Source organism: Eptatretus burgeri, unplaced genomic scaffold (genome assembly GCF_056783735.1).
Source record: "Eptatretus burgeri isolate ZD-2024b unplaced genomic scaffold, Ebu_testis_v1 Ebu_testis_scaffold_3165, whole genome shotgun sequence".
Taxonomy (NCBI): Eukaryota; Metazoa; Chordata; class Myxini; order Myxiniformes; family Myxinidae; genus Eptatretus; species Eptatretus burgeri.
Window position 1 is genome coordinate 124,369 of NW_028225113.1, and position 26,359 is coordinate 150,727.

At 45.4% G+C, this 26,359-nt stretch overlaps 1 protein-coding gene across 2 annotated transcripts; it reads left to right on the forward strand.

Moving 5' to 3' along the window:
- Nucleotides 1–4,554: 4,554 nt before the first annotated feature.
- LOC147006563 (F-box/LRR-repeat protein 4-like) lies at nucleotides 4,555–25,582 on the forward strand. Of its 2 annotated transcripts, none has more exons than XR_015054764.1 (10): nucleotides 4,555–4,691; nucleotides 4,877–4,963; nucleotides 9,666–10,097; nucleotides 13,577–13,955; nucleotides 14,263–14,507; nucleotides 19,639–19,852; nucleotides 20,050–20,121; nucleotides 20,718–20,852; nucleotides 22,611–22,713; nucleotides 24,437–24,570. XR_015054764.1 is itself a non-coding variant. In XM_085868568.1 (10 exons), the coding sequence occupies exons 2-10, from the start codon at nucleotides 4,920–4,922 to the stop codon at nucleotides 25,297–25,299; spliced, it is 1,863 nt and encodes a 620-aa protein (XP_085724694.1). In that variant the 5' UTR covers nucleotides 4,559–4,691; nucleotides 4,877–4,919; the 3' UTR covers nucleotides 25,300–25,582. The 2 variants fall into 2 exon arrangements, 1 of the variants encoding a protein (XP_085724694.1); XM_085868568.1 differs by lacking the exon at nucleotides 22,611–22,713 and adding an exon at nucleotides 25,136–25,582 and having other exon boundaries at nucleotides 4,559–4,691; nucleotides 24,437–24,614.
- Nucleotides 25,583–26,359: the final 777 nt, after the last annotated feature.

Consider the following 26,359-nt stretch of genomic DNA (forward strand, 5'->3'; position numbering starts at 1 on the left):
GAGGTGGGTTACTCCCTTGTCCTGACCCTGGGAACCACGAGCAATTTTGTTTAAGTTGGTGGAGATTGGCCCTCCGTTTCTTTTTATATGGGTATTTCCATACGTGTCGTCGATCGGTAATTTAAACATACACGTTCCCCAAGACGCCTAGAATATCAAACAATGTCCGAATTGGATAAATGAACACTTTTTTCAGTCGTTGGCTGCTGATGAGCCCTGCACTGCTGATAAGTTGACTTCCTGAGTTTAAATTTTGTCATTTGGCTCAGCTTGACGAATGTTGAGGTTATGACATATGTGGAAATTAAATAAAGTGATGAACGCTGTTCTCTCCAGGTGTTTATAAGTATCACAATGTACCCAGTGATTTGCAGGTCTGACGATCAGGCATTCGATGATACGAGTGAGGAAAGTGAAAAAAATAACTATTGTTGAGAAACCATTGCAGCCTGTTCCAAGTCAAGGCATTGTTGAGCAGGCCAAAAAATAGCGAATTAAGACCCCAGCGAGGGAGAGCGAGGTGGCCGAGGAGGCGCTTGATAAAGGATATAATTAAATAAGGCTGTTAATTATTTTCAAAAGGGGTGTTTTAATTAAACCAAACACCCTGTGATCACTAATATACTCCCCAGGATTTCCCTTGGTATGCACGTAAAGTATCAGGTTGGTAGGTTTCATGGTTTTGAAGTCATGGTGGACACACACACTGAAATGGGTAGAACCCCTCGGACCACTGCAAATATAGTGTGTGTGTGTGTGTGTGTGTGTGTGTGTGTGTGTGTGTGTGTGTGTGTGTGTGTGTGTGTGTGTGTGTGTGTGTGTGTGTGTGTGTGTGTGTGTGTGTGTGTGTGTGTGTGTGTGTGTGTGTGTGTGTGTGTGTGTGGTTGTACGTCTGAAAATGAAGAAATTGAACTCAAAAAATGAAACGAAGCCATTTGGCCCATGACTGTTGTGGTGCACTCTCGGGTGATTTTTGCTCATTTTCACCCTCTGGGCTGGTGCTCCGGCCTCTCACCTTTCTCGGCTTCACCCTGTGGAAACCAAGGCATTGAGGATCAATGGTTTCTCCCGCGATGAGGATGAGTCTTTGAGCCTCTCACTCTCGCACCACAGGCAGGTCGGTGGTCTTTCTGTGTTCTGCCGTCTCCTCTCCGGTCTCCCCCCCCGCCACCGCTCTGTCTGAAATATCCCCCCCCTCCCATATTTCCGCAGGGTGCTGAAGGGACGCAAGCAACGCCCCTTCTGGTAAAACTACTAAAATCACGAATCGCTGCTCACCTTCACTCTTTCATTCCTCTTTTATTCCACCTTTGGAATAAACTCCCAAACCTCCTTCTCTCTTTCTCTGAAACCACTGAACCTACTGATGGAAAACTTTACAAATATGATCCAATACCATTGCTTCATGCAGTGCGAAAATGATGACGTCATTGGTCACATGGTTTTCTTGGCATCCATATTTAACACAAGAACACACCTTATCTGATCAATGCAAAATTTTATATTTGTGATCGACTTACCAATTTGAGACAGGTTTTAAAGTTATGATGTCATATGTCACATGGTCAGTCAGTCATTTTAAATTGAGAAAAACAAATCCTTTAAAAACCCTCTTCTCCGAAACCGTTTAACAGATTGATGCAAAACTTCATGTATGATCGACTAACTATGATAAATATGGTTTGAGAGCAAAAACGTCATCGGTCACATGTTCGGGCAGCCATATTGAATTGAAGTTAAAAGCTTTAAAAATCTTCTTCTGTCAAACCACTGAACCAATTGATGCAAAACTTTCGGTGTATCATTGAGTTCCGATGACATGATAAAAATTTGACAACGAAAACGTCATCGGTTAAGTGGTTTCATAGAAAATGATTTTGAATCGTTTTCCTTCAATCCAACATGGCTGACAAACTATGTGACTGATGATGTCATTGTGATCACACCTTTTTCCACACGGGTAGTGGACATATTTAAAATTTTGTTTCAATCAGTAAAGTGGTTCCAGAGAAATACACTTTTAAATGTTTTCCTTCCATCAAATGTGGCCAGCAAACCTGATTAACGATGACGTCATACTGATCAAACTTTATTCCTCATGGCTCGCATTTTTGTTCACGTAGAAACGACTGCTCGCAGTCATAAGTGGCAGTTCTTGGGACGGACTAGCCATGAGAAATATAGTTTGATAAAAATGATAAAATAGGACAGCATCATCGCCGCAACAGGCGGTGTGGGACGGCATCATCATCTGAACAGGTGGCGTGGAATGGCATCGTCGTTGGCACGAGCGTTGTCCAGCACCCGGCACAACTACTCTCATTGTTATTATTGTTATGACCTGGGGTTCGGGGCCCACCACGAGGGGAAGCACTCGAGTTTCTCCCCAACACCCAATGCTGAGGCCGCCGACCACAGATAACTCCGTGACCCAAAGGGCTGTAGTTCTTACACAGCCGTAGCCGCTTGATTTAGACTGCCGGCTTAGCAGCGTTATGCTTCTCTGTGTCCGCAATACCTTTCTATTGGCACGGCAACCTAATTGGAGGCCACAACCTCGGCAACACACCTGGTGATCTTCTGCTTAGCGGAACAGGTTGGCGCAGCACCCGCTAATAGAGCAAATCAGGTGGGGTACAACTTACCGTTAAACTATACTTGTACACTGTGTCGGACAAACAAAGGAAAAGACAACTGAGATAGATTGGAAAAAAAAAACAAAGAATTATTTATTTACATACACACAAGCAATCATTTTACAGTGTTACATTTTCATTACCTCCGCCACTGAAGGTGGATGATGGTTATGTTTTCATCCCTGTCTATCTGTCTGCTTGTTTGTTTGGCTATTTGTTTGTTTATTTGTGAACAAAATATCTCAAAAAGTTGTGGACTTGGGTATGTGATACCGACAAAACGATTTGATGTCGGTGGAGACCCACGTTTGGTTCTGGATCCGAGAAGTTTTGGAGTGATTCTTCACCGTTGTGAGATCGGGCCAAAAGCGATATATCGCAGGACATCTCAAAAAGTTGTGGACTTGGGTATGTGATACCGACAAAACGATTTGATGTCGGTGGAGATCCACGTTTGGTTCTGGATCCGAGAAGTTTTGGAGTGATTCTTCACCGTTGTGAGATCGGGCCAAAAGCGACATATCGCAGGACATCTCAAAAAGTTATGGACGCATTGGGACGAAACTTGTCTGAATCCATATCCAACCGATCAGTGTGACACAAGACGTAAACTGATCAGCAAGGTGGAAGTATGCTCTCCACCGAGTGGCCTTCGAGTTTATACAACATTTATCTTATGATTTTCAACAACCAACTCTCCTCATCTCATGACACTCCCTGCCCTCCCCTTTCCTCATCGTTTTAATTCCCCTATTTTCTTCCTTCCAGCGTCTTGATCACTTAGAATACTGAATGGTTTTGTTGGGCTTGTTATTTTGTCAAGTTATATTTTTTTAGAAACACTTAAGTGGCTATAATGCCTCTCTAATTGTACAATACAGGACTTGAATTAACAGGAATTTAAAAACTGCACGCAATACTTATGTTGATTTAATTGTTCCACACTTAAACTGTTCCACACAACACCTGGACCTTGGCTGGTGTGTGCGTGTGCGGGCAGACGGCGGTGCTCTCGGTGAGATGTTGAGAGAGCTGCCCAGACTGCGCCGACTGGTGTTAACGGCCAACCGCTCCTCCAGCGACCATGACCTCAAATCGCTCGCCAATCACTGCCCTTTACTGGAGAAGCTGGACATACTGGGTACGGTAATTGAGGAGATTATGGGAACTGATGTGGATGGATCCAAGAGGGTCACAGAGGTTGCTCCATGTGGAAGGGAAATATATATTATAAGTAGAAGCAAGAATGGCACTTGGAAGAGTGTGTACCTCCTCCAGGCTGAACCGTTTACGTTTTGTCGTCCACTGACAGGCTGGATCTTCATCGGGACCTGAACTAAAATCTAATCGGCTTGTTCTTGTCACCTACACAACTCATCCACCAAGTTTCATCTCAAACCGTCCATATAACGTTTTGAGATATCGTTTTTGACCCCCTATCTATCAATGGTGAAGAACCACTCAAAAATTCTCGTATCCGGTTCCAGATCTTCACCAAAATTGAATCATTTTGTCCTTCTCGTCCTGGTGGATGTATGCGCTCCACCGAGTGCTGTTGTACTGAAGTTTAGGACTCTGTTAACTGCACACCAAAGCTCCAGATGATTGTGAGCTGTTTTCACCTTTGCTGGTCATTCATTGGAGCGATTATATCTGTGTGCGTGTGGCATTCATTCGCCGACGTCATTACGTCACCGCTGAGAGGCGTAATGCCACTCCGAGAAAACAGCGTCTCTCATGTAAAACCTCTTCTGCACACACGCTCACTTCCTCAGAAGGTGCATTGACAACAAAACAATGTAATAATAAACATTGTGTGTAAATAAATTCTATAAATCCCATTGTGAACACTCAATGTATTAACGTCCTCACGAACCTGAACTTTAGAAAGCTCGTGCGGAGCGCGCGTTTGGCGGGAGTTTTTTGAACAAACGTCACTTCCGTCCGTTGGGGGCGGAGCCAACGGTAACGGACTTCTCACCGTTTGTTCGTCGTCACGTGTTTTGCTCGAAAAGATCGTTCACCTTGATACAGGAGGAGTGGAGGACTCACAAGGTGCAAGTCTTTGCAACCTTTACCTGTACTGTACCTGTACCTGTACCTGTACCGCTACCTGTACCTGTACCTGTACCTGTACTGTGCTACCTGTACCTGTACCTGAACCTGCACCTGTACTGTGCTGCCTGTACCTGTACCTGTACCTGCACTGTGCTACCTGTACCTGTATCTGTACCTCCCAGGTCATTGAGCATCACCTGGGTTTCCCTTCCAGACACGTACACAATGATAAACCGAATTGGAGGACGGCGTCGACGTCGTTTGTTACGGTAAGGACCGGGGTTTCTTCAGGGTGGGAAATCTAAATATCGGATGTACCAGAAAAAGCAGTCGTCGCTTCTCTGACGTATTTAATCAAATGACGTCATGTTGTTCTTCATGAACATTCTCCTCTATTCACTCCATCATGAGCCCGAGGTGATCTTCCGTCTGCTCGTGTGTCAGCTCACATTATCTTCTTCATCCATTCTCACTGATGATATTTATTTCCGAGAAAATACAACTGGTCACTTTGTTGAGGGAAACCTTGGGATCCTCGGGGTCCTGAGTTAGAGCCCCGCTGGCCACTGAATTAACACCAGGTGGGGTTGACTCAACCTGTCATCCTTCCGAGGTCGGTGAAATGAGCACCAGTAAACTGGTAATTATCCCTGCGTGTCGAAGGCGATTGAAGGGTTGGCGTCAGGAAGGGGATTCGGCCGTAAAAACATTGCCACAAGAAAAGGTAACCAGGATTGGAGCCGCAAAAAGGTGAGTCCTGGTGAGGGGAAAAGGCTTTCAAATGGTGGGAACTTTGTTGAGGGAAACATTAAGTGGTGGAGAAAGGGGACGGAGGAGGTAATGAGAGGAGGGAGGGGTATAGAGAGGGGGAAGGATAGAGAAGAGGAGGAAGGTGGGAGGAGGGCGAGGGAAGAGAGACGAGGGAGGGGGAGAGAAGAGGAGTGGGGGGAGGGGAGGAGGGGAGGGAGAGAGAGGAGGGGATGGGAGGCGGCCATTTTAGTTGTAAAACAACCCAATGTTGAACACATCCTCAAACATTTGTCGGACATGCGTTCACCGATGTTGTTCAAACTTGTTATACGCATGACGAATGACGGATTACATGTGCATGTTATTTTATTTCTAGATCAGACCCAAGATTGCCGACTGGCGGCCATTTTGTGACTTAAATGTGACCCCAACTATTTCTCAGACTTGCATGCTCTGATTCTATTCAAACTTGGCAAAAGTACAGTACGTGACGGCAAACACGCGTAACTCGTTTTATTTTTCAATCTGATCAAAGATGGCCGACTGGTCGACTGGTAGACATTTTAGTTAAAAAATATCCCTGGATCGAGCACGTCCTCAACCATTTTTCGGACATGCATTTACCGATATTATTCAAACTTTGAACACAGAAAATGAATGATGGATTACAAATTCCCTTCGTTTAATTTCAAGATCAGATCCAAGATGGCCGACTGGCACACATTTTGTTACTTAAACTTGTCCCCAACCATTTCTCAGACTTGCACGCTCTGATTTTGTTCAAACTTACCATAACAAGAACACACGATGGAATACACTTGTACCAAACTTAATTCTGCGATCTGATCAAAGATAGCCGATTGGTAGACTGGCAGCCATTTTTGTTGTGATTAAAAATTGACTCTCCCTTGAACTCCGACAGCAAAATTACCAATACAATGGGGGCGATGACATTTTATGTTTTTTCCTTGCAAACAAGAGAAGGTAAATATTTACAAAGATACAACAAAGGATACAGTTTAGACTTCTACTGATATAATGAACTTACACTCTTTACTAATACTAAGACAGGCACCATCAGAAACATACTCCGAGGAAAGTTGGAGAGCAACAGAGAGAGAGGGGGAGAGAGAGAGAGAAAGAGAGAGAGAGGGAGAGAGAGAGAGAGAGAGAGAGAGAGAGAGAGAGAGAGAGAGAGAGCGAGAGAGAGAGAGAGAGAGAGAGAGAGAGAGAGAGAGAGAGAAAGAGAGAGAGAGAGAGAGAGAGAGAGAGAGAGAGAGAGAGAGAGAGAGAGAGAGAGAGAGAGAGTGTGAGAGAGAGAGGGAGCGAAAGTGCGAGAAGGTACTCTTTTGACCCTGGCGTGGCTGACGGGCCGATGCTTCCCAGTTGCTTCGGAGAGGGAGCAGAGGAAAACTGTCTAAGGTCTAAGGTGCGTGGTTGGAGCAGGTGCAATGAACTGCAGATGAGGTGCAGAGAAGGTAAAATGGAAAGAGGTGCGTGTCTGTCGGGTTCCTCTGAAAAGAACCCTTGTCGGGACTTGCCCTCTTCGATTGCTCTTCGATGTCCACAGCATATGACACAGATTGTGTGAGAAGATAGCTTAATAATGATGTGTAAGGAAGTCTGTAAATGTCACTATTTCAGATTTCCCAAATAGATGCGCTCAGCATGACGCCTGGATCGCTCATTTGACCAAGCACTCCGCGACATCTGCTCAGCTCTCTTCCCCATGCCATGCCGCCGACCTTGTCAAAAGCAGATCTCTCTCTCTCTCTCTCTCTCTCTCTCTCTCTCTCTCTCTCTCTCTCTCTCTCTCTCTCTCTCTCTCTCTCTCTCTCTCTCTCTCTCTCTCTCTCTCTCTCTCTCTCTCTCTCTCTCTCTCTCTTCTCTTCTCTCTCTCTCTCTCTCTCTCTCTCTCTCTCTCTCTCTCTCTCTCTCTCTCTCTCTCTCTCACAACCCAGAACTGAACGAAGACCCACGAACTACCACCACTACTTCACAGGGTATTTTGTAGACGTCTGGCGAGGGAGGAGCCCAAAGTCAGATCAAGACAGGCAGTAGGCGTTTCCCAACTCCCCCATTGGTGGACGGACACTTTCCCGAGTATTATCCCCGCCCTTGCAAAGACTTGACCCCGGAAATGGCTCCATTCGTCCTGTCCCTCATCACCCGACTCATCTCCGTGATTAACATAGGGCGAGGGTATTTGGTGGAGCTCCCTGGCCACGAACGTGCGTTGGACACCAAATGGGGGCCGCAACCGAGCAGAGCACTTGGGATATCCATGCGATGTTGAACAGTTTCAAGCACACACTTGCACTTTGACCTCTATGCCAAAATGTTACAAATACAAGTAATGGAATGTGGCGTCCATTGTTTGTTTTAAAATGTTTTTTTGAAATCCATGTTGAGGCTCGTGGAAGAGCGAACGCACAGAACATACAGCAATGCAGGGGGCAAGAGGGGTTGGAGAGGGAAGCACAAAATGGTGGAGAACAGAGACAACAGATCTGTGGAAGGGAGAGATTTGGGGCGAGGTACCCGGGGTAAACAATATGGTACCACAGGGACTTTCAGGAAGGAAAACAGGAAATTTGAAGGAGGTGGGTTTGGGGTGGATTAATGGAGGAAGAAAAGATCATGATTTTGGATGGGTGAAGTTATGAGATGGTGGTGAACAGCTGCTTTGAAGACCTGGAGGGAGGAGTGGGATGGAACAGAGTGTGGGAGTTTGTTAAAGAGGTGGGAAAAAGGAGGAATGAAAGAGTGAAGGTGAGCAGTGATTCGTGATTTTGGTAGTTTCACCAGAAGGGAATTTTGGCGTACCTTGAACACCCTGCGGAATTATAGGGGGACAGAGCAATGGGGGGAGGGGCAAGGCCGAAGAGGAGACGGGAGAAGACAGAAAGACAACCGACCTGCTTCGGGTGAGAGAGTGACCTGCCTCAGCTTCATCGTGGGAGATACCAATGATTCTGAAAGCCTTGGTTTCCACAGCGTGAAGTCGAGCTCGATGTGAGGCAGACACACCACCACAGAGGGGAGAGAACTACTGCACCAGGCTGAGGATGGAAGCTTTGTAAGTGGTTAGAAACTCAGGTGTGCCAAGGTAGGACTTTACACGACATAGGATTCCCATTCGGCGACTGCCTTTGGAGGCCAGCTTGGAGATGTGGCTTTCCCAGAAAAGATCGTGACAGAAGGTGAGACCCAGAAGCTTGAATGAAAGGGCTTCTTTCAGGGAATTGTTGAGAAAGTAGATTGTGGGTGGGAGGGGGGGTTCCAGAAGGTCCTCTCGGAGAGACATAGTGAGAGTGTGAGATTTGTCAGAATTGAAAAGACATGTTCCACGTGGTGGATCAGCTTGTGATTTTATCGCGATCCGCAATGAGCGAAGAAGCTGCTGCATGCCGGTCTGAGGGATGACAGATGGTACGGCAGAGGGTGGAGTCATCAGCGAAGAGATAAGGAGGATTTTCCAGAGAGTCGAAGAGATCATTGATGAAAATCAGAAAAAGAAAGGGCCCAGAATACTGGATTGAGGAACTCCAGCCTGGACAGGAAGAGGGGATGAAAGAACTCCATTTATTGCCACACGTTAACTGTGACAGGAGAGGAAGTCTGTGAGCCATGAGTGGAGATTGCGTTGGAAACCAGAGGAAGATAGTTTGGTGAACAGGACAGGGTGCCAGATCGTATTGAAAGCACGTGATATGTTGAGGGATATGGCTCTGATCTATTATCTGGCATTGAGGACCTCCATCCATTGTTGGGAGAGCAGAAGCAGCATATCCAGGGTAGAGTGACCTGGTCTGAATCCAAATTGATGATCGAAAATCAAACCATTGGAGAAGAGAAAGGATTTGATGTCGGAAGCGATGATGGATTCCATGACCTTGTTGATGATTGGGAGAAGGTTGATTGGTCTGTAGTTGCAGGGATCTGTTTTTGCACCTTTTTTGTGCAGGGCAGTAATGTTTGCTGGTTTCTCCGGGATCTTAAAAGTTCCGTGATTGTCCGATATTGTTCCCCGATTTCTTCAAAGGACAGTGGGTGGACGTCGTTGATGGTGACTGTGGTTGCAGCATTCGGAGCAGTTAGTACGTAATGATAAATGACCACGTGATCGACGTGTGCTGGACTGCGATTGTGGATTTTATTTCAACTACTGGATGTAATACACTTGCATGTTGAGCCTGCTCTGAACTTCCTGCTCAACAGGACCAGAAGAAACCAACGGCGTGGACGTGCACACAGACTGCCGGAAGAGCCTGAAGATTTCCTCCCGCAGCGTCCTAATCTCGAGCTATCTCAATACGTGAGCCATGTTCTCGACCTGAGCTCCCAGTATGGAGTGAACAATTCCATCAGCAACCTGACGGGTCCACCTAACATATTTCCCGTCACCGTGGACTTCATTCACGTGGCCGTGTCGAGAACACACGGGCCGTGGTGGGACCACTTGTCCCGATGGACACCCGGACGTTTTCCCAAGAATCCCGAGTGGTTTAAAAGCCAGGATTTCATCGAATTACTTTTCGACGTGCCCGTCTTCCCGACCGGGGTCTCGGTCTTGGAGACCTACCACCCTGGGTATGTGGTTCGGATACTGGCCATGTCATGGGATGAAGGTGAAGACTCTGCTGTGTGCAGGTACCAATGACCCTTTTGGTTTAATTCTCCAACGGGTCTTAAAGTCTTCATGCTCACGAGTCTAAAAGGGGCGACATGACCAATTATCGTTTGCTTTGGGAGTATGTTTCATCTCTGACTGGTCTTACATGATGATAACGGGATTTCAATAACATCTTCGTTATATAAATGGACTAGTTACCTGGTTTTTTAATACATTTGATCCACAGATAGTGGACAAAATATTGGAAACCCCTGGGCAAATGAATATATATTGAAAGCAACTGCTTCCACACAAGTGTGACGCATGTGTTAATTGACCAACTGACATCCCAGCATGCTTCGGGTCATATATAAAATGCTGCATGGGCCTGGTTACCTATAATTATGGCTGGCAAGGCTGCAAGAGGAAAAACCTCAGTGATGAGATTTGTTTCCCCCTTTTAGGAGCTTGTTGGCCTTGTTGTATTTATTCTTCGTGCTTTATTTTTTTCCCGATCTCGTGTGTTTGTTTATCTTTTACTTTTTCTCTGGTTCATCTTGTGTTTTCGTTCATCCTACTTTTCCCCGACCTTCCTCCTGTCTGGTAGGCCTTGTCCACCAGGAAGGAAGTTAGCCTCACGCTTCCTTGCCACCACCTCCCTTCCCCTCTTTCTTGGCGTTGTCCCCACACTCCCCAGACTCTGGCATGGCGAGCAGGTACCAAAACTGCGTCCGATTCAAGTTTGAGAAAGCGGGACCCGTTCCACCAAGTGAGGTATTTGCGTGGACGGTATTGTTTGGTCTGGGTATATGGACCGGGACTCGGCAATATCGAGTGAAGTTTCGTGTCAAGGAGGATCCACAGTGACTTATATCCCTCATGGGATATTCATTGGGATGGAACATGAGCAAGTGTTTTTCGCAGGATGCTGCAGATGCAGACAGCTGGGCCACCGAGTCTCTGGGTACAAAGAACAATTTTGCTCGCAGTGTGATCAGCTAGGACATGGAAGGGAACACTGCACCTCTTCGGTACTGATCAACCTTAGTGGTTCACCGGGACGCACCTTATGTTCCTGCCCGCAGAGCCACGCCAGCAGGATGCATGCGTCTGTGGATGGGAGTTGGCGTGTTGCCCTGGATGTGGTGCAGGTGCGTTGTCTCCTTGTCTGGTGAGTTGTCAAAATCTCCCGACAGAGGAGCTGGAGCAGGGCGTGGAAGAGGAGTGGAAGGAGGCCGCAGTCTCCCCGCCACAAGCGGCGCATTACCTGGATGTGGTTATGTCGGGTGCCGGGCTCACTGGGGGTGGGAGCGGAGAACACGGCGGAAAAGGTGGTTTTCCCGGTCGTGCGGTCGGAGGGAACAACCTCCATCCAAGAGACCCCGCCACCAGGGGTTCAAAGTGATGGCTTCTCCTCTGAGGACGCCGGGACACACACTGGAGAATGGACACTGAACAACCGCCTGAGGAGGGACTGTGAGGGCAGAAGACTGCCTCCCCTGGGCAAGGTCCCACACGGTATCGATCGACAAAGGACCAACGTGAAGATGCCTGCACTGCGTAGAGCCCAAGTGCACATATGGTGCTAACCTGAAGAACTCTGCCACACTGAGTGGTTGATCCCAACAGTGAAGGGTTCTGGTGGTTCTGTAATGTTGGGGGATGCATTTTCCTGACAAGGTTTGGATGCAGACATTCCCTTCGAAGGCAAGGTCAATGCCAATCACTTATTAATGCTACTGAGTGATCATCTTCACCCTATTACAGCCTTTCTCTCCTGCCGGGAGAGAGGGGGGAGGGTCTTCCACGACAATTCCCCCATCCACAGAGCATGTGTGTTAACCCAATGGTTTGATGAGCATGACAATGATGCTATCCATACGTCATGGCCTTATCAGTCTCCAGATCTGAACCCAATCGAGCATTGATGGGATATTGAGGAACTACGTCTGAGACAGCGTTTTGCACCTCCATCAAATAGGTGTGAGTTGATTGACTTTCTCGTGGAAGAATGGTGCCACATCCCTCCTGAAGAGTGTCAGACCTTGCTGGATTCTATACCACAGGACATATGGGCCATACCTGCCCCACATGGTGGCCCAACGCCCTGTGAAGTGACTTTACATTGGTGTTTCCATTTTTTTGTCCACTTCCTGTACGTTTTAAAAATGTCTCTTCCTTCTTCCAACTCCCGATTGTCAATCCCCACATCCTCTGCCCCTCACCATCCCTATCCCACCTGAATTCCGTTGAGGCTCGCCAATTTGAAGACCACTTTGTGGTTGACAAATCCCATTTGAAGACCACTTTGTGGTTGACAAATCCCATTTGAAGACCACTTTGTGGTTGACGAATCCCATTTGAAGACCACTTTGTGGTTGACGAATCCCATTTGAAGACCACCTTGTCGTTGACAAATCCCATTTGAAGACCACTTTGTGGTCGACAAATCCAAGAGATTGAACGCTTTTCCAGATATCGCATGGAGATGTACCCAGAAAGCCTGGTGTTGGCTTCATGGTTAAGGTGGCCGGCTGAAGATCACAGGTTGAAATAACACCAGGTCGGTTGACTCATATCAGCCTGTCATCCTTCTGAGGTCGGGAAAATAAGTACCAGATTACTGGTAACAGGGGCACTGCATCAGCGGCACAGTTCAGAAAATTATACAACCAGCAGCCAGAGGCTGCAGACGGATCAACAACAACATGTACCCTGTCTCGTTGGACGAGAACAAATGGTGTCCTTGCCATCTGCACTTGTTTCAATCACACAATGAAGGAGTTGTTTGGCTTTCACACCAGGAGAGTGTGGATGTGGTGTGGTGTGGTGTGGTATGTGGTGTGTTGTTTCGCCACACAACTGCAGTGTGGGAGTTATGGAGATGTAGAAAAGTTAATCTCTTTGCCATAATTGTCCTATTGTACTTGTTCTTTGTCCGTATGCAGCACAGGACTTCGGGGTCGCGTCATTGGCTGAGTGTGCGGCCGTGCCACTGATGCAGTGCCCTGTGCTGGTTGGGGCAGGAATTTGTAACTTGACCATGGTGCCGGTAATAGCTCGCCTCCTCTTCACGAAAGACACCATGGGCTCTTTAACGTCCATCCGAGGGACGACACACACATTGATGAATCACCCTGCCTGTGAAACATCAGGATGACAGTTTATAACTGGGTCGGGATTCAAACCCAGGCTATACTGCATGAAGGTGAGTGTGCCTACCTCTGGAGTCGAGACCATCCTGTCAGCCCCCTATTGTACTGTAAGATCTTCATCCTCAAGGCATTACATTTTGCACAGCAAAACGGGATCATTCTGTAAATTTTGAATACATCAAGTTTCATGCATTTATTTGTTAATTTATTTAATAATGGGAGTCATGTCCTTTTACACATCAGTTTGTATCACATTGGAGATGATGATCAACATGAGCCACACCCTAATACACAATGTCTACTTCATAGTAAAATCAAAAGGACACTCCTCAAAAGGTTTACTTTGGTGATGTACGATGCAGGTGGCGGACGCTGTGGTCCGGCCCTGCGGACCCCAATCTTCCACCGAACGACCCATTCACGTTTTCCCCACCGATACAACCACCGGGTTTTGCGACGAACGTCCTCCGTCTGGAGTACAGTTGCTCCCTGAGCACTTTCTGCTTGGACCTGGATGCTGTGGTTCTGTACGGTATTCCGGTGAACATCATGCAACGAATGAAGAGCAAGAATGAAGATCCTGCTGAGTCAGAAAGACTTCAGAGGAAACAAAACACGATGGAAAGAAGGAGGATACGAGGTATGGTTGAACATATGGAGGAAGAAAGGAGGGCAAACGAAGAGGAAGAGAAGCTTCCCCTCTTCACAAACAATGGATATTTCGACCTTTTACCTTTCGAGGTGAGTATGTGTACCGCGACTCGTCATCTTTTCTTCTTCTTTTAAAACTTGCTTTTCCAGATCACATCATCTCATTCTTTGACTTCCGAATGGTTTCAGACAATGGCGTCAACATTGAAATGGCTGTCCAAATCTGTTTGTGTTTGGAAGCCTTGATGGCTTCACTAGTGGTTACCTGGGTTGTTTTAAGAGTTACTGGTTTATCATTTGATGGACATCCTTGACTATGTGGACAGTGACAGTTGGTCAGGTTGATGCACTGTTAATTAAATCGATGTTTTTTTTTGCTGTCTTACTTCCACGACAGATTATCGAAATTATTTTATCTCACCTGACACTCCCTGAGCTGTGCTGCCTCGCTCAATGCAGCCGTACCCTGCGCGACTGCTGCTATAACCCTTACATGTGCAAACACCTGGACCTCAAGCCTTTCTGGCCATCTCTCTGCGAGGAGGACCTTCTTGCTTTGAAGCCTCGTCTCACCCATGCACGCTCGCTCAGTCTCTCATGGACTGGAAACGATGGAAGATTCAGTCCTACGGTCCTTAAAAAGTGAGTAATTGAATGCAAAGTTAGTAATCGATGGCCTGGGTATCGGTGAACCATCTGGTACAACTTTGGCATTCTTCAGCTTCCATGATTTTGGGATATTTGGTCATTTTCTTGATTTCTGCATCGTTAATCCAAAATCATTGCTCTTAACACGTCAATTAGCAATGCCTTCTTCTCTTGTTTTTTTTGTACCCAAGTATCATATCTGGTCGCAACACTTTGTTTTCGATGTTTACGCTCGATGGGATCATTCGGTCGTACGTGAGCGGTACTTCAATGTTTTCAGTGATTGCTTTTGGTTCATTTTTCCCACAGATTACCCTGAAAAAGTGGGTAATTGAATGCAAAGTTAGTAATCAACGGCCTGGGTTTCGGTGAACCGTCTCCACTTCTCTTTCATTCTGATCAGTTTGCTCTCCTGTCTCGTCTCTTTCCGCTTCTCCGATCACCAACAAACTTAGTCGACATAATTACCAGTTACAATTCTGCTTGCAGGATATAAATTTACTTACCACTCTTCAGTTTATCCAGGTTGACCACATCAAAAGTAGAGTTTTCTCAAAGCGTTTCCCATGCTGAAGTCACTGAATTCCGGTGCTGGGCGCTATTGCGTCACAGAATTGTTACAGCTGCTGTTTTTATATAGTTTAATTAATTTTTGTATGGCCATTCTGTCCTTTCAAATCCTATACCTTATCCTCAGCAGTCCTTGACAGGTGGCTCTTTCAACGTCATTATGCAACGGGGTGGTTGTAGTTGTACAGTCCTCACGTCATATCACATCCCATCCCATCACCATTCCTTGACGGTTGTATCCAACTGCTCTTTATAAGCTTGGTCACCCGATCAAGATCGTGTTATTTCGACTTTAGTAAGCCATCGATGAGATCGATTGTAAACGCAGTCGCAAAAAATAAAAATAACCCTCCACGGCAGTGATGGGCCAAATGGCCTCGTTTCCTTCCTTGAGTTTAATTTCTTCATTTTCAGACGGACAAGCGCAGGCGCACACACACACACACACACACACACACACACACACACACACACACACACACACACACACACACACACACACACACACGCACACATAGAATAACCTTGCAGGGGTACGAGGGGTTCCACCCTTGACCCAACCCTGGGAACCACGAGCAAGTTTGTTGAAGTTGCTGGGAATGTACCTATCCGTTTATTTTTATATGGGTATTTCCATACGTCGATCGGTAATTTAAACATCCATGCACCCCGAGACGCCCAGAATATCAAACAATGTCCGAATTGGACAAATGAACACTTTTTTAGTCGTCGGCTGCTGATAATCCCTGCACTGCTGATAAGTTGAATTCCTGAGTTTAAATTTTGTAATTTGGTTCAGATTGACGAATGTCGAGGTTATGACATATGTGGAAATGAAATAAATCCGCGAACGCTGGTGTCTCCAGGTGTTTATAAGCATTACAATGTACCCAGTGATTTGTATGTATGATTATCAGGCATTCGATGATACGAGTGAGGAAAGTGAAAAAAATAACTTTATTGTTGAGAAACCATTGCGGCCTGTTCCAAGTCAAGAAACCATTGCGGCCTGTTCCGATCAAGATCGGGTTGTTTAGACTTCAATAAACCATCAACAAGATCGATTTTTGAAGCGAGCGCAAAAGAGCACCAAAAAAAAAAATCACCCGAGAGTGCACCATAACACTCATGGGCCAAATGGCTTCGTTTCCTTCTTTGAGTTCAATTTCTTCATTTTCAGACGTACAATCACACACACACAAACACACACACACACACACACACACACACACACACACACACACACACACACACACACACACATACATTTATTATGATGGAAGAAGAAAGATTGTGAAACACCTTGCCACCCGTGCCTTTTACATCCGATCATCATGTAATCTAATCATTCTGATTTGTTGGAATAAGAAAAAATATTTAATGTAAATATCTCCTTTGGTCAAATTATTTCCAGGACATCGAGGGATTAGCATATCAACCAAATATTTTCAATGAAGTCGTGTCTTCAATCGGGGTCTTTATTCCCCAGATAACTTGGGGGCAGCTTTCATCCTTGAAGAGGCAACAAAGCCCGGTATTGTCCTTTGGTGGAATTCCTTGAACCTCCATTGGAATCACTCCAGTCACTCCAGTCCCAATGAGAGTTGAACCATTCATTCAGGTGAACACAGGAAGAAACAAATTCACAGAGCAACACTAAGATGAGCTGTTGTGAACTTCCTTCTTTCAGAGTTCTGTTCACAAGCTTCACTTTTTATAGTAAAATAATTTGCGTGTAAAAGGGGTCAGAGGGGGCATGGGTCAGACAAAGAACAGTTCATGTTATCTTCACAAAACTATATGTCACTCGATGTTCTTCAGTCTCCTAATCAGCAGAACACGAAACATGGTTTATATGCAAGCATGGGAACAACGGTCTACATGTGCAAGCATGGGAACAACGGTCTACATGTGCAAGCATGGGAATTCATCTCCCACTCAATTGTGGTTTGATCGCAAGGAAGCACTTCGATTCACAGGACAAGGGGCTCCCTCATCCTTTGGGCAGTTTGTGTTGCTATCGTGCCAAGTCAAATGTGTGGGCTGCTTCCTCTTTTTAAGGACGTCGCCTAAACTCTGGGTTCGATCATTTTACCCATGATCCTTCATGGTCAACAACTCCATATATGGTGACAAAACGACTTTCGTTAATTTCAACAAGGACGTGCTCGTAAAAAAAAAAAATAAAAAAAATTCATAAATAATTATTCAAACCGCGAGCAACAAACAACAACCACACAGGCCGTTTCTTCGCTCTCACGTGCCCGTACGTGCGTGGCAAGTTCGCATATTATTCGCAGTTACGATTATTCGCAATTTAGTTTTAATACCCAATTATTCAATTAGCGCCAACGTATTTTACCTTTTCGCAATGTCGTGGCAAGGAAAAACAAAAAGAGAAGAGAAGAGAGAGAGAAAAAATTACTTCCTGGTTCGGAACATACCAGCACTGTGATGTTACCGAAATTTATACACCGTCTAATATGAAAACGATCATAACTTGGGCCATTGTGTTTATCTATAAATGCGCATAAGAAATCGAGAAATTATTAGAATACACGAAGTCATCACTCTCCGGAAGCCCGTACGTTGTAACGTATAATGGGGAACGTGGCTGAGGTTCTCATCCCCATCGGCCACGCCCACGCAATAACGTCTCTTGTCATTGGTTGGTAAATAAATGGCCAGAACTTGGGAACCACTTGTCCGATTAATATCAAACCTTGAAAAGGCACATCCTCAGGTCCCCAGCAATATACCTGTCAAGTTTCAATTAGATCGGACCAGTGGTTGTCGAAATACAGCGGTTGCAGACAGACAGACAGACACACAGACACACAGAGATTGCTGGAATTATAGACAGATGATTTGCAATAGACTTTGTCCCTTCACAATCCTGTAAAAGCGTAAGTATGTTGTCAGCTATTATTTCAAGTAGCAATAAGAACAATGCTGTTCGTTATATATAGCTATCACAGAGCTATATTAGTTATATCCTTCTGGACCTTACATGTATGTCCATGGGCTCATCTATCTATAATTCCAGCAATGTGTGTGTGTGTGTGTGTGTGTGTGTGTGTGTGTGTGTGTGTGTGTGTGTGTGTGTGTGTGTGTGTGTGTGTGTGTGTGTGTGTGTGTGTGTGTGCGTGTGTGTGTGTGCGTGTGTGTGTGTCTGTGACCGCTGTTTCTCCGCAACCACTGGTCCGATCTAATTGAAACTTGCCAGATATATTGCTGGGGATCTGAGTATGTGCCTTTTCAAGGTTTGATATTAATCGGACAAGTGCTTCCCAAGTTATGGCCATTTATTTACCAAACCAATGACAAGACACGCTGTTGCGTAGGCGTGGCCGATGGGGGAAAGAAACCTCAGCCGCGTTCCCCATTACGGGTTACAACGTACGGATTTCCGCATAGTGATGACTTCGTGTATTATAATAATTTCTCGATTTCTTATGCGCATTTATTGATAAACACAATGGCCCAAGTTATGATCGTTTTCATATTAGACGGTGTATAAATTTCGGTAACATCAAAGTGATGGTATGCTCCGAACCAGGAAGTAATTTTTTTCTCTCTCTTCTCTTCTCTTTTTGTTTTTCCTTGCCACGACATTGCGAAAAGGTAAAATACGTTGGCGCTAATTGAATAATTGGGTATTAAAACTAAATTGCGAATAATCGTAACTGCGAATAATATGTGAACATCCGGGCCACGCACGTACAGGCACGTGAGAGCGAAGAAACGGCCTGTGCGGTTGTTGTTTGTTGCTCGCGGTTTGATTATTTTTATTTTTTTTATTTTTACCGGCACGTACTTGTATTTGTAATTGCACAAGCTTCAATAAAATCAATAAACACTCATACATGGGAATAATTAATCCCGAATCACAGACACATTCTTGGAGACAAATATAATAATCATGTTTTTGATGAACTTTTGAGCCTGGTGTTGGCACAGTGGTTCGGGCAGTGGCTTGGGATGCAAAAGGTCCTGAGTTCAAGCCCCGTTGGGCCACTGAATTAATACACCAGGGGGTTGACTCAGCCTGTCATCCTTCCGAGGTCGGCGAAGTGAGTACCAGTATACTGGGCCGATGTATACCCCGGTTAAAATCGGTGTACCATATCCCTGTGTCGTAAGAGGCGACCAGGGTTGTGTCAGGAAGGGCATCTGGCGTAAAACATGTGCCAAATCACTATGCGGATCATACGGATGATCCGCTGTGGCGACCCCGAACGGGAGCAGCCGAAAGAAGAAGAAGAGGAGTTTTTGATGAACTTTTAAATCAATCATTGTCTGTCATCTCAGTTTTCGCAAATATATTTATTTTATGGGATCAAAGCCTTTTTTTTGAAAATGTTTAAATCAATCATGAGGCTTAATTGCGCCATAGTGCAAAAAAAAAAAAAAATCCATTGAGCTAAGATTAAAAAATGTATTTTCCACCACAGCAGCAAACGTGGGTCAATGTGTGTTGGTTTTTAAGTTTGTCTTGTGTCTCACGGCTTTGTTTAAAACACGATCCCAATGTCCAACTGCGGTACTTTTTCAGTTTATTAGGTGAGTGGTCTGAGCACCTCCTGCACCTGGAGCTGGCAAACTGCAATTGGATCACAAAGAAATCCTTGGAATCTGTAATCAAGCACTGCCCAAACCTTCGTGACCTGGACCTGTCGTCATGTGACGGAATAACACCTGGACAATTCAGGGAGCTCTCGTCCTTGCAGAGGCTACAACGCCTCGTCCTGTACAGAACACGTATCAATGTAAGCTCTTTACGTAGTTTATGTTCGTTTACTCTCTCTCTCTCTCTCTCTCTCTCTCTCTCTCTCTCTCTCTCTCTCTCTCTCTCTCTCTCTCTCTCTCTCTCTCTCTCTCTCTCTCTCTCTTTGTGCTCCGTGGATGGGAAGGGGATTATTTTACCAGTGTTAAAGGATGACATCGTACTCCCATCTTGTTTCAGACGGAGAGTCTCTTGTTTATCATTTCCAACTGCACGGAGTTGAGGCATCTCAACCTCGGAGACTGTTCTGAGGTACGTGCACCTGTTTGTTCCACCACAGAGGTGTTTTACAGTCAAACGATAGTCCCTTATGATTGTGAAGACAAACTGATTTACTTCCAGCTCTGGATGAGTTCATCTGATTTGTTGATATTTTGTTTCCTCGTCACATCAATATAAACACAGTCTACGTGTGGTTATGATTAAACATGTTAAAATTTACATTTTTTGGTTGTTGACCCTGCCCCAGGGGGCATGAAGAAAAATGATTGTTCTTGTACATTCTTGCCATGTGGTGATCACAACCACCAAGTTTGGTGAATTTCTGCCCATCTGTTTAGGAGGAGATAGTGTGACGGACGGACAGACAGACAGAGCCGATTCCAATTCCCAACTGTTTTTTCAAAAAGCTTCGGGATAATGAAGGAGTTAAATTTTAATCAAAGCTCGTGCCTGAAATAAGAAGGGAGAAGATGACTGTATGTTTGTCGGACACTGCCGCTGATGACATCTTTGTTGTAGATTTGTTTGAGTTTGAATGTCCCGTGTGTTCTCGGATTCGCAGAAGCATTTCCTTCCCCTGCAGCAATGGGTGTCACGATGCTTGTTCCTCATCTTTCCAACCTCAGGTGAAACATCCCAACACGGTCTTACTCAGTCTGGCCTTCAACTGCCAACAGCTTCGCTCGCTCGATATGTGGAGATCCCGTTGGCTGACGGAGGTCGGATTGGCACACCTGACATCCTGTTGTAAGGATATTGAGGTACATGGCCTGAGAGAAACACGGGCACAATGCTTGAAAGTTTCTGTTGTTGAATAAGGAGAAAGCGGTTTATTTGGGACAAAGAAAATTAGAGTTTCACACGAAATGATGTGGATCGTTCATTATCACATCAAATATAATTTGGATCACAAGTTGACTGAAGTTGAAAGCTTTTGAAGTTTTTTTTTTCTCCATTGAAAGAGGAACAATGTTGTCTGTTTTGACCTTATCTCGTGAAGAATGTACATTTTCTGTGCAGCACCTGCAGCGATGGCAAGTTGTGTTTCAAAATGATATTAGTCGCATTTACGAACAATATTGGGCCTTCCGACACACCTCCGACTGTTAGCTTCACTTACGTGCTCACGTGGCCAAAGTGGCAGTTCTTGGGATGGACTCACCATGAGAAATATAGTTTGATAAAAATTACCCCCGTGTGGGAGTGACGGTCATCTCTGCGAGAAAATATATAGCCTCCTGAAGGTAGGGCAGTTTTGCAAACTTTGAAGTCACGTGACACGAAAGCGAATATCGAAAATCCGGCCCGACCAAATTTAGATATTGTCCCATAGATTCATTTGCCACAATAAAATTCAAGATTGCTTGAGAAATGTAGGAGATCGATTTTGAAAATCGTCATTTTCGCATTTTTTGCCAACTTTGAAGTCACGTGACACGAAAAAAGCGAATATCGAAAATCCGGCCCGATCAAAATTTAGATATTGTCCCATAGATTCATTTGCTACAATCAAATTCAAGATCGCTTGAGAAATGGCGGAGGAGAGAGAATTTGAAAATCGTCATTTTCGCAACTTCAAAGGCCTCGTGACCTTGACCTTGACCTTCGGTGACCTTGAATGTCATACCATCGTGTACGTCTCATCGACCTCTATCAGGATCACTAATGACCAGATCTCCCTCTTCAACTTCATTGTGGACGGACGGACGGACGGACGGACAGACGGACGGATCGTCACCTCTCCTCTCAACACCAATATTATTAGGTCATGCTCGAAGAGATGACCTAAAAAGGATAAAATATGACAGCATCGTCACTGCAATGGGCGGTGTGGGACGGCATCGTCATCGGAACAGGCGGCGTGGAATGTCATCGTCATCGGCACGAGCGTTGTCCGGTACCCAGAATAACTACTCTCATTATTATTATTGTTACGGCCTGGGGTTTGGGGCTCACCACGAGGGGAAGTGCTCGAGTTTTCCCCAACACCCGGTCCTGAGGCCATCGACCACAGATAACTCCGTGATCCAACGGGCTGTAATTCTTACACAGCCGTAGCGGTTTGATTCGGACTGCCGGCTTAGCAGGGTTATGCTTCCGTTTCAACGATACCTTTTTTTGGCACGGCAACCGAACTAGAGGCCACACCGTCGGCACCACACCTGGTGATCTTCTGAGCGGAACAGGTATGTGCAGCCAGGGCCGGCGTCAGACTATTTTGCACCCTCGGTAAGGCCAGCGACTTGCATCCCTCCCAAAAAATTGCCAACTTCGATTTTTAAAAACATGTTTTGTGGAAAAAAAATATGAAGCACAAAACTTGAAACTGCTAAATTTATTTAACCACAATATTTTGCTTCCAGTCAGACAGAGAAACAAACAAAAAACGAAGAGTAAAAACGTCTCATAAAAGTTTCAATTTCAGACACATCAAAATCTCACCTTGCGTGCCTTTTCCTGTTATTTTCCTGTTATTGTTTCTTAAAACAATAATTTGCAAAAAACTTTGTCTCTTAAAGGTCAGTAATGTGCCCCTCTGAGGTCTGCGCCCTCGGCGGCTGCCGAGTTGGCCTCATGGTGGCACCGGCCCTGGGTGCAGCACCTGCTAAAAGAGCAAATCAGGTGTGGTACAACTTCCTGTCTAACTATACTTGTACACTGTGTCAGACCAACAAAGGAAAAGACAACTGAGACAGATTGGAAATAACAAGAAATAATTATTTATTTACACACACACAAGTCATCATTTTACAGCATTCCATTTTCATTACCTCCGCCACCAAAGGTGGATGTTGGTTATGTTTTCATCCCTGTTGGCTGCTCTTCGAGCACCCTTATTCTGGACATTTCCATCTGTCTGTCTGTCCGCAAAACTTTGGTCAAGCCTCAGGGCTAAACCACTCAACCGATTCCAATGAAATTTGGTAGGTAGGACCAATATTTCTGGGAATCGTGTGCTTTTGAATGTGGGACCCCAGGCCCGAGCAACGGTATAGCAACGGCCCTTTAAAATGGTCAAAAAATCGAAAAAAAATCAAAAAAAATTTGAAAAATTGAAGCTTTGAGTTCTGTGCGCACTCTATCTGGCTCCCTTCATGCCAATTTGCAGCCCTAACAAAAATATTTGTAGGAGGAGATAGGTTTTGGGTGAGTACATGTCAAACATTTCAGAAACGGTTAATTGCGAATATCTCTAAGAGAAAGAGTCTGATTTTGATGAAACTTGCGTGAAATGTGTACAATGTGGCGAGCATGTACACAAAAATGAATGGTTGCTATGTACACCTCCGTTGCTTAGCAACAGCTAAAATACTTTATCGTACATCGTACACTTATTGTGGACTGTACAAAAAAATCAACACCTCCGAAACTGGACCTCCGAGGGACCTGTTTTTTTTTTGTGCCCAAGGAGAATGTCTTGCAGCATCATATAAAAAAATAAAATCTTCAGCAAATAGATAAATGGAATTACCAGGGCTGCCATTTGTTCGAGTCTCTTTGGAAACATGCCTGAAATTTCACAAAGTGGGTTTCTGGGCGCAAACTAAGAGGGCTGTGATAATCATATTTATTGTGCTAAATTGATTGATAGCATGTACATGAATATCGGCAAGTCGCGTCGGCCAGCTTTCCATGAAGAGCGAGCAGCCATGTCGCCAACCGGCTTGTCTGTCTGTTTGTTTGTTTGGCTATTTGTGTGTTTCTTTGTAAACAAGATATCTCAAAAAGTTGTGGATGGATTCGGATGAAACATGTCCTAATCCATATCCTCCAAAAAAAAAATAATCAGTGGGATGCAAAACATAAACTGATCAGCATGGCGGTGTGGGGAAGGGTGGAGGTGGGATGAGGGGGGGTGGTGGGTCAAATGGGGGGGGCGCACAGGGGGGTAGGGCTCCCCTTAGAATACTGAATGGTTTTGTTGGGCTTGTTTCAGCACGGCGACAACGCGCTGTTATATAATTGTTGTGTACCATTCTGTCCTGTGTCTTCTGTCACACTTATGGCTGCGTACGTCCCTTTGATCTGAGGGCTATAAATAGAAATTTGTCCAACGTCACAACTCTTCCCATCATGCATACTCATTCACCGTGTCTACATTTAAATTTTATAACTGCAAAATTGTTTCATCATTCTTAACCTCGACTTTTACTGCCCCCAGCCGCACGATATAGAAAGTATTCGCTTCTTGGTATTTTGTCAAGTTATATTTTTTCGGAAACACTCGAGTGGCCATAATGCCTCTCTAATTGCACAATTTATTTCTTGAATTAATGGGAATTTAAAAACTGCACGCAATACTTGTGTTGATTTCATTGTTCCACACTGAAACTGCTCCACACAGGACCTGGAACTTGGCTGGTGCAGGAATGTGTGTGCAGACGGTGGCGCTGTCGGTGAGATAGTGCGAGAACTGCCCAGACTACGCCGACTGGTGTTAACGGCCAATCAATCAGTCAGCGACCCTGACCTTGAATCGCTCGCCAATTACTGCCCTTTACTGGAGAAGCTGGACATACTGGGTACGGTAATTGAGGAGATTATGGGAACTGATGTGGATGGATCCAAGAGGGTCACAGAGGTTGCTCCATGTGGATGGGAAATAAAAAATACAAGTAGAAATGAGAACGGCACTCGGAAGAGCGTGTACCTCCTCCAGGCTGAAGCGTTTACGTTTTGTCGTCCACTGATCTTCATCCGGACCTGAACCAAAATCTAATCTGCTTGTTCTTGTCACCTACGCAACTCATCCACCAAGTTTTATCCGAATCCGTCCATATAACGTTTTGAGATACCGTTTTTGACCCCCGATCTGTCAATGGTGAAGAACCACTCCAAAAATTCTCGTATCCGGTTCCAGATCTTCACCAAAATTGAATCATTTCGTCCTTATCGTCCTGGTGGATGATTGTGTTCCACTGAGTGCTGTTGTACTGTAGTTTAGTGCTGTGTTCACTGCACACCAAAGCTCCACATGACTGTAAGCTATTTTCACCCTTGTTTGTCATTCATCGGTGTAATTATATCTGTATGCGTGTGGCAGGCGCTCCACTGGTGACCCATGGAGGGATTTTTCACCTGCTTGATACCTGTCGGCATATGCGCTTCCTTGACATTTCCTTCTGCTCCCGGGTGGATGAGGAGATGGCCGTCCAACTGGCAAATCGCTTTCCACACATCTACATCAAGTATACCAGCTACCAGTGAGGTCACATGACCCATTCAGAGCCGCAAACACCTGAGGATCACTCTGATCCATGCATGAGAAACCGATTGTATCATGTCGGTGATGATCGTCCAAATGCTGAACTTCATTAGAACCAAAGCTACAAGTGTAGTGTTGTCAACACGGTTCTCAAATGTGACGTTTTACGAAGTTTTTTTTGTTGATGAGAAATCATCTGAAAGGATTACTTTTTGTTTATCAATTTCATCCAACAAACGTTCAAATTGATAAATGTTGAACCAATAAATGTTCCCAAACCCACGACACCCTTTTTGGAGTGTTACTCTTTCACCTTTCACCCCTGAACATTTTGACAACAGATGCAAACACTCTTTGTTTTATTTTCTCCATGGTCCAAGGTTCGTGGTGGATTTTCGGTCCTCCCTGGGAAGAGGTCCAAAATATATAACGTTCCGCCATCACGATCGGTTTCGTTGTGTAATGTTCTGTTGACAAGGTCTTCAGCTGAGCGTAGGTTTTCCATGTTGGCCGGGCTGGGTCACACAAGTTCTTCACTAACTTGAACCAGTCTGTTCCCACAACGGCCAAAAATGAACTCGCCTGCAGATCTTCATCAATCTGGTTTGCCGCCAAAAACACGTCACATCTGTCCGTGTAGTCCTCGAACAATTCCACTTTTTCCTCGAAAGGTCCAATATTCCCAAACACCCAATATTCCCCAATGGACGGGTTGCCAGTTTGTAATTTGCACAGGGTGCTGGAGATAGCTCGACGCATACTCTTGATGAAAGCTCAGGTCAGTTATGGGAGCATGCGCCGGAGCAGCGCGTCGCTGCGTCCACTTCCCACGTGATACTCCAGGGACCTCCGGCTGGCCATCCCCCATGGCAGATGCCTGGCCCATCCCCATCTCCTTGAGACGGTTGGTTGGTCGGACATTCAGTTGGTTGGACGGTTGGTTGGTTGCTCGGTCAGTCGGGCATGAGAGGGACATTCAGAGGGTGATTTGGTCTCAACAACGTTTCCTACGGACTGGGAGCCGAAAAACGCACCCAGGGAAGCACGTCCTCCCCATGGGCA

Bases quoted from the DNA above. Each gene is read 5' to 3' on its own strand.
- LOC147006563 (XM_085868568.1), top strand. From the start codon at position 4,920: ATGATAAACCGAATTGGAGGACGGCGTCGACGTCGTTTGTTACG. The intron at 13,956-14,262 runs GTGAGTATGTGT...CTTCCACGACAG, and splicing joins TCGACCTTTTACCTTTCGAG to ATTATCGAAATTATTTTATC. The intron at 19,853-20,049 runs GTAAGCTCTTTA...ATCTTGTTTCAG, and splicing joins TGTACAGAACACGTATCAAT to ACGGAGAGTCTCTTGTTTAT.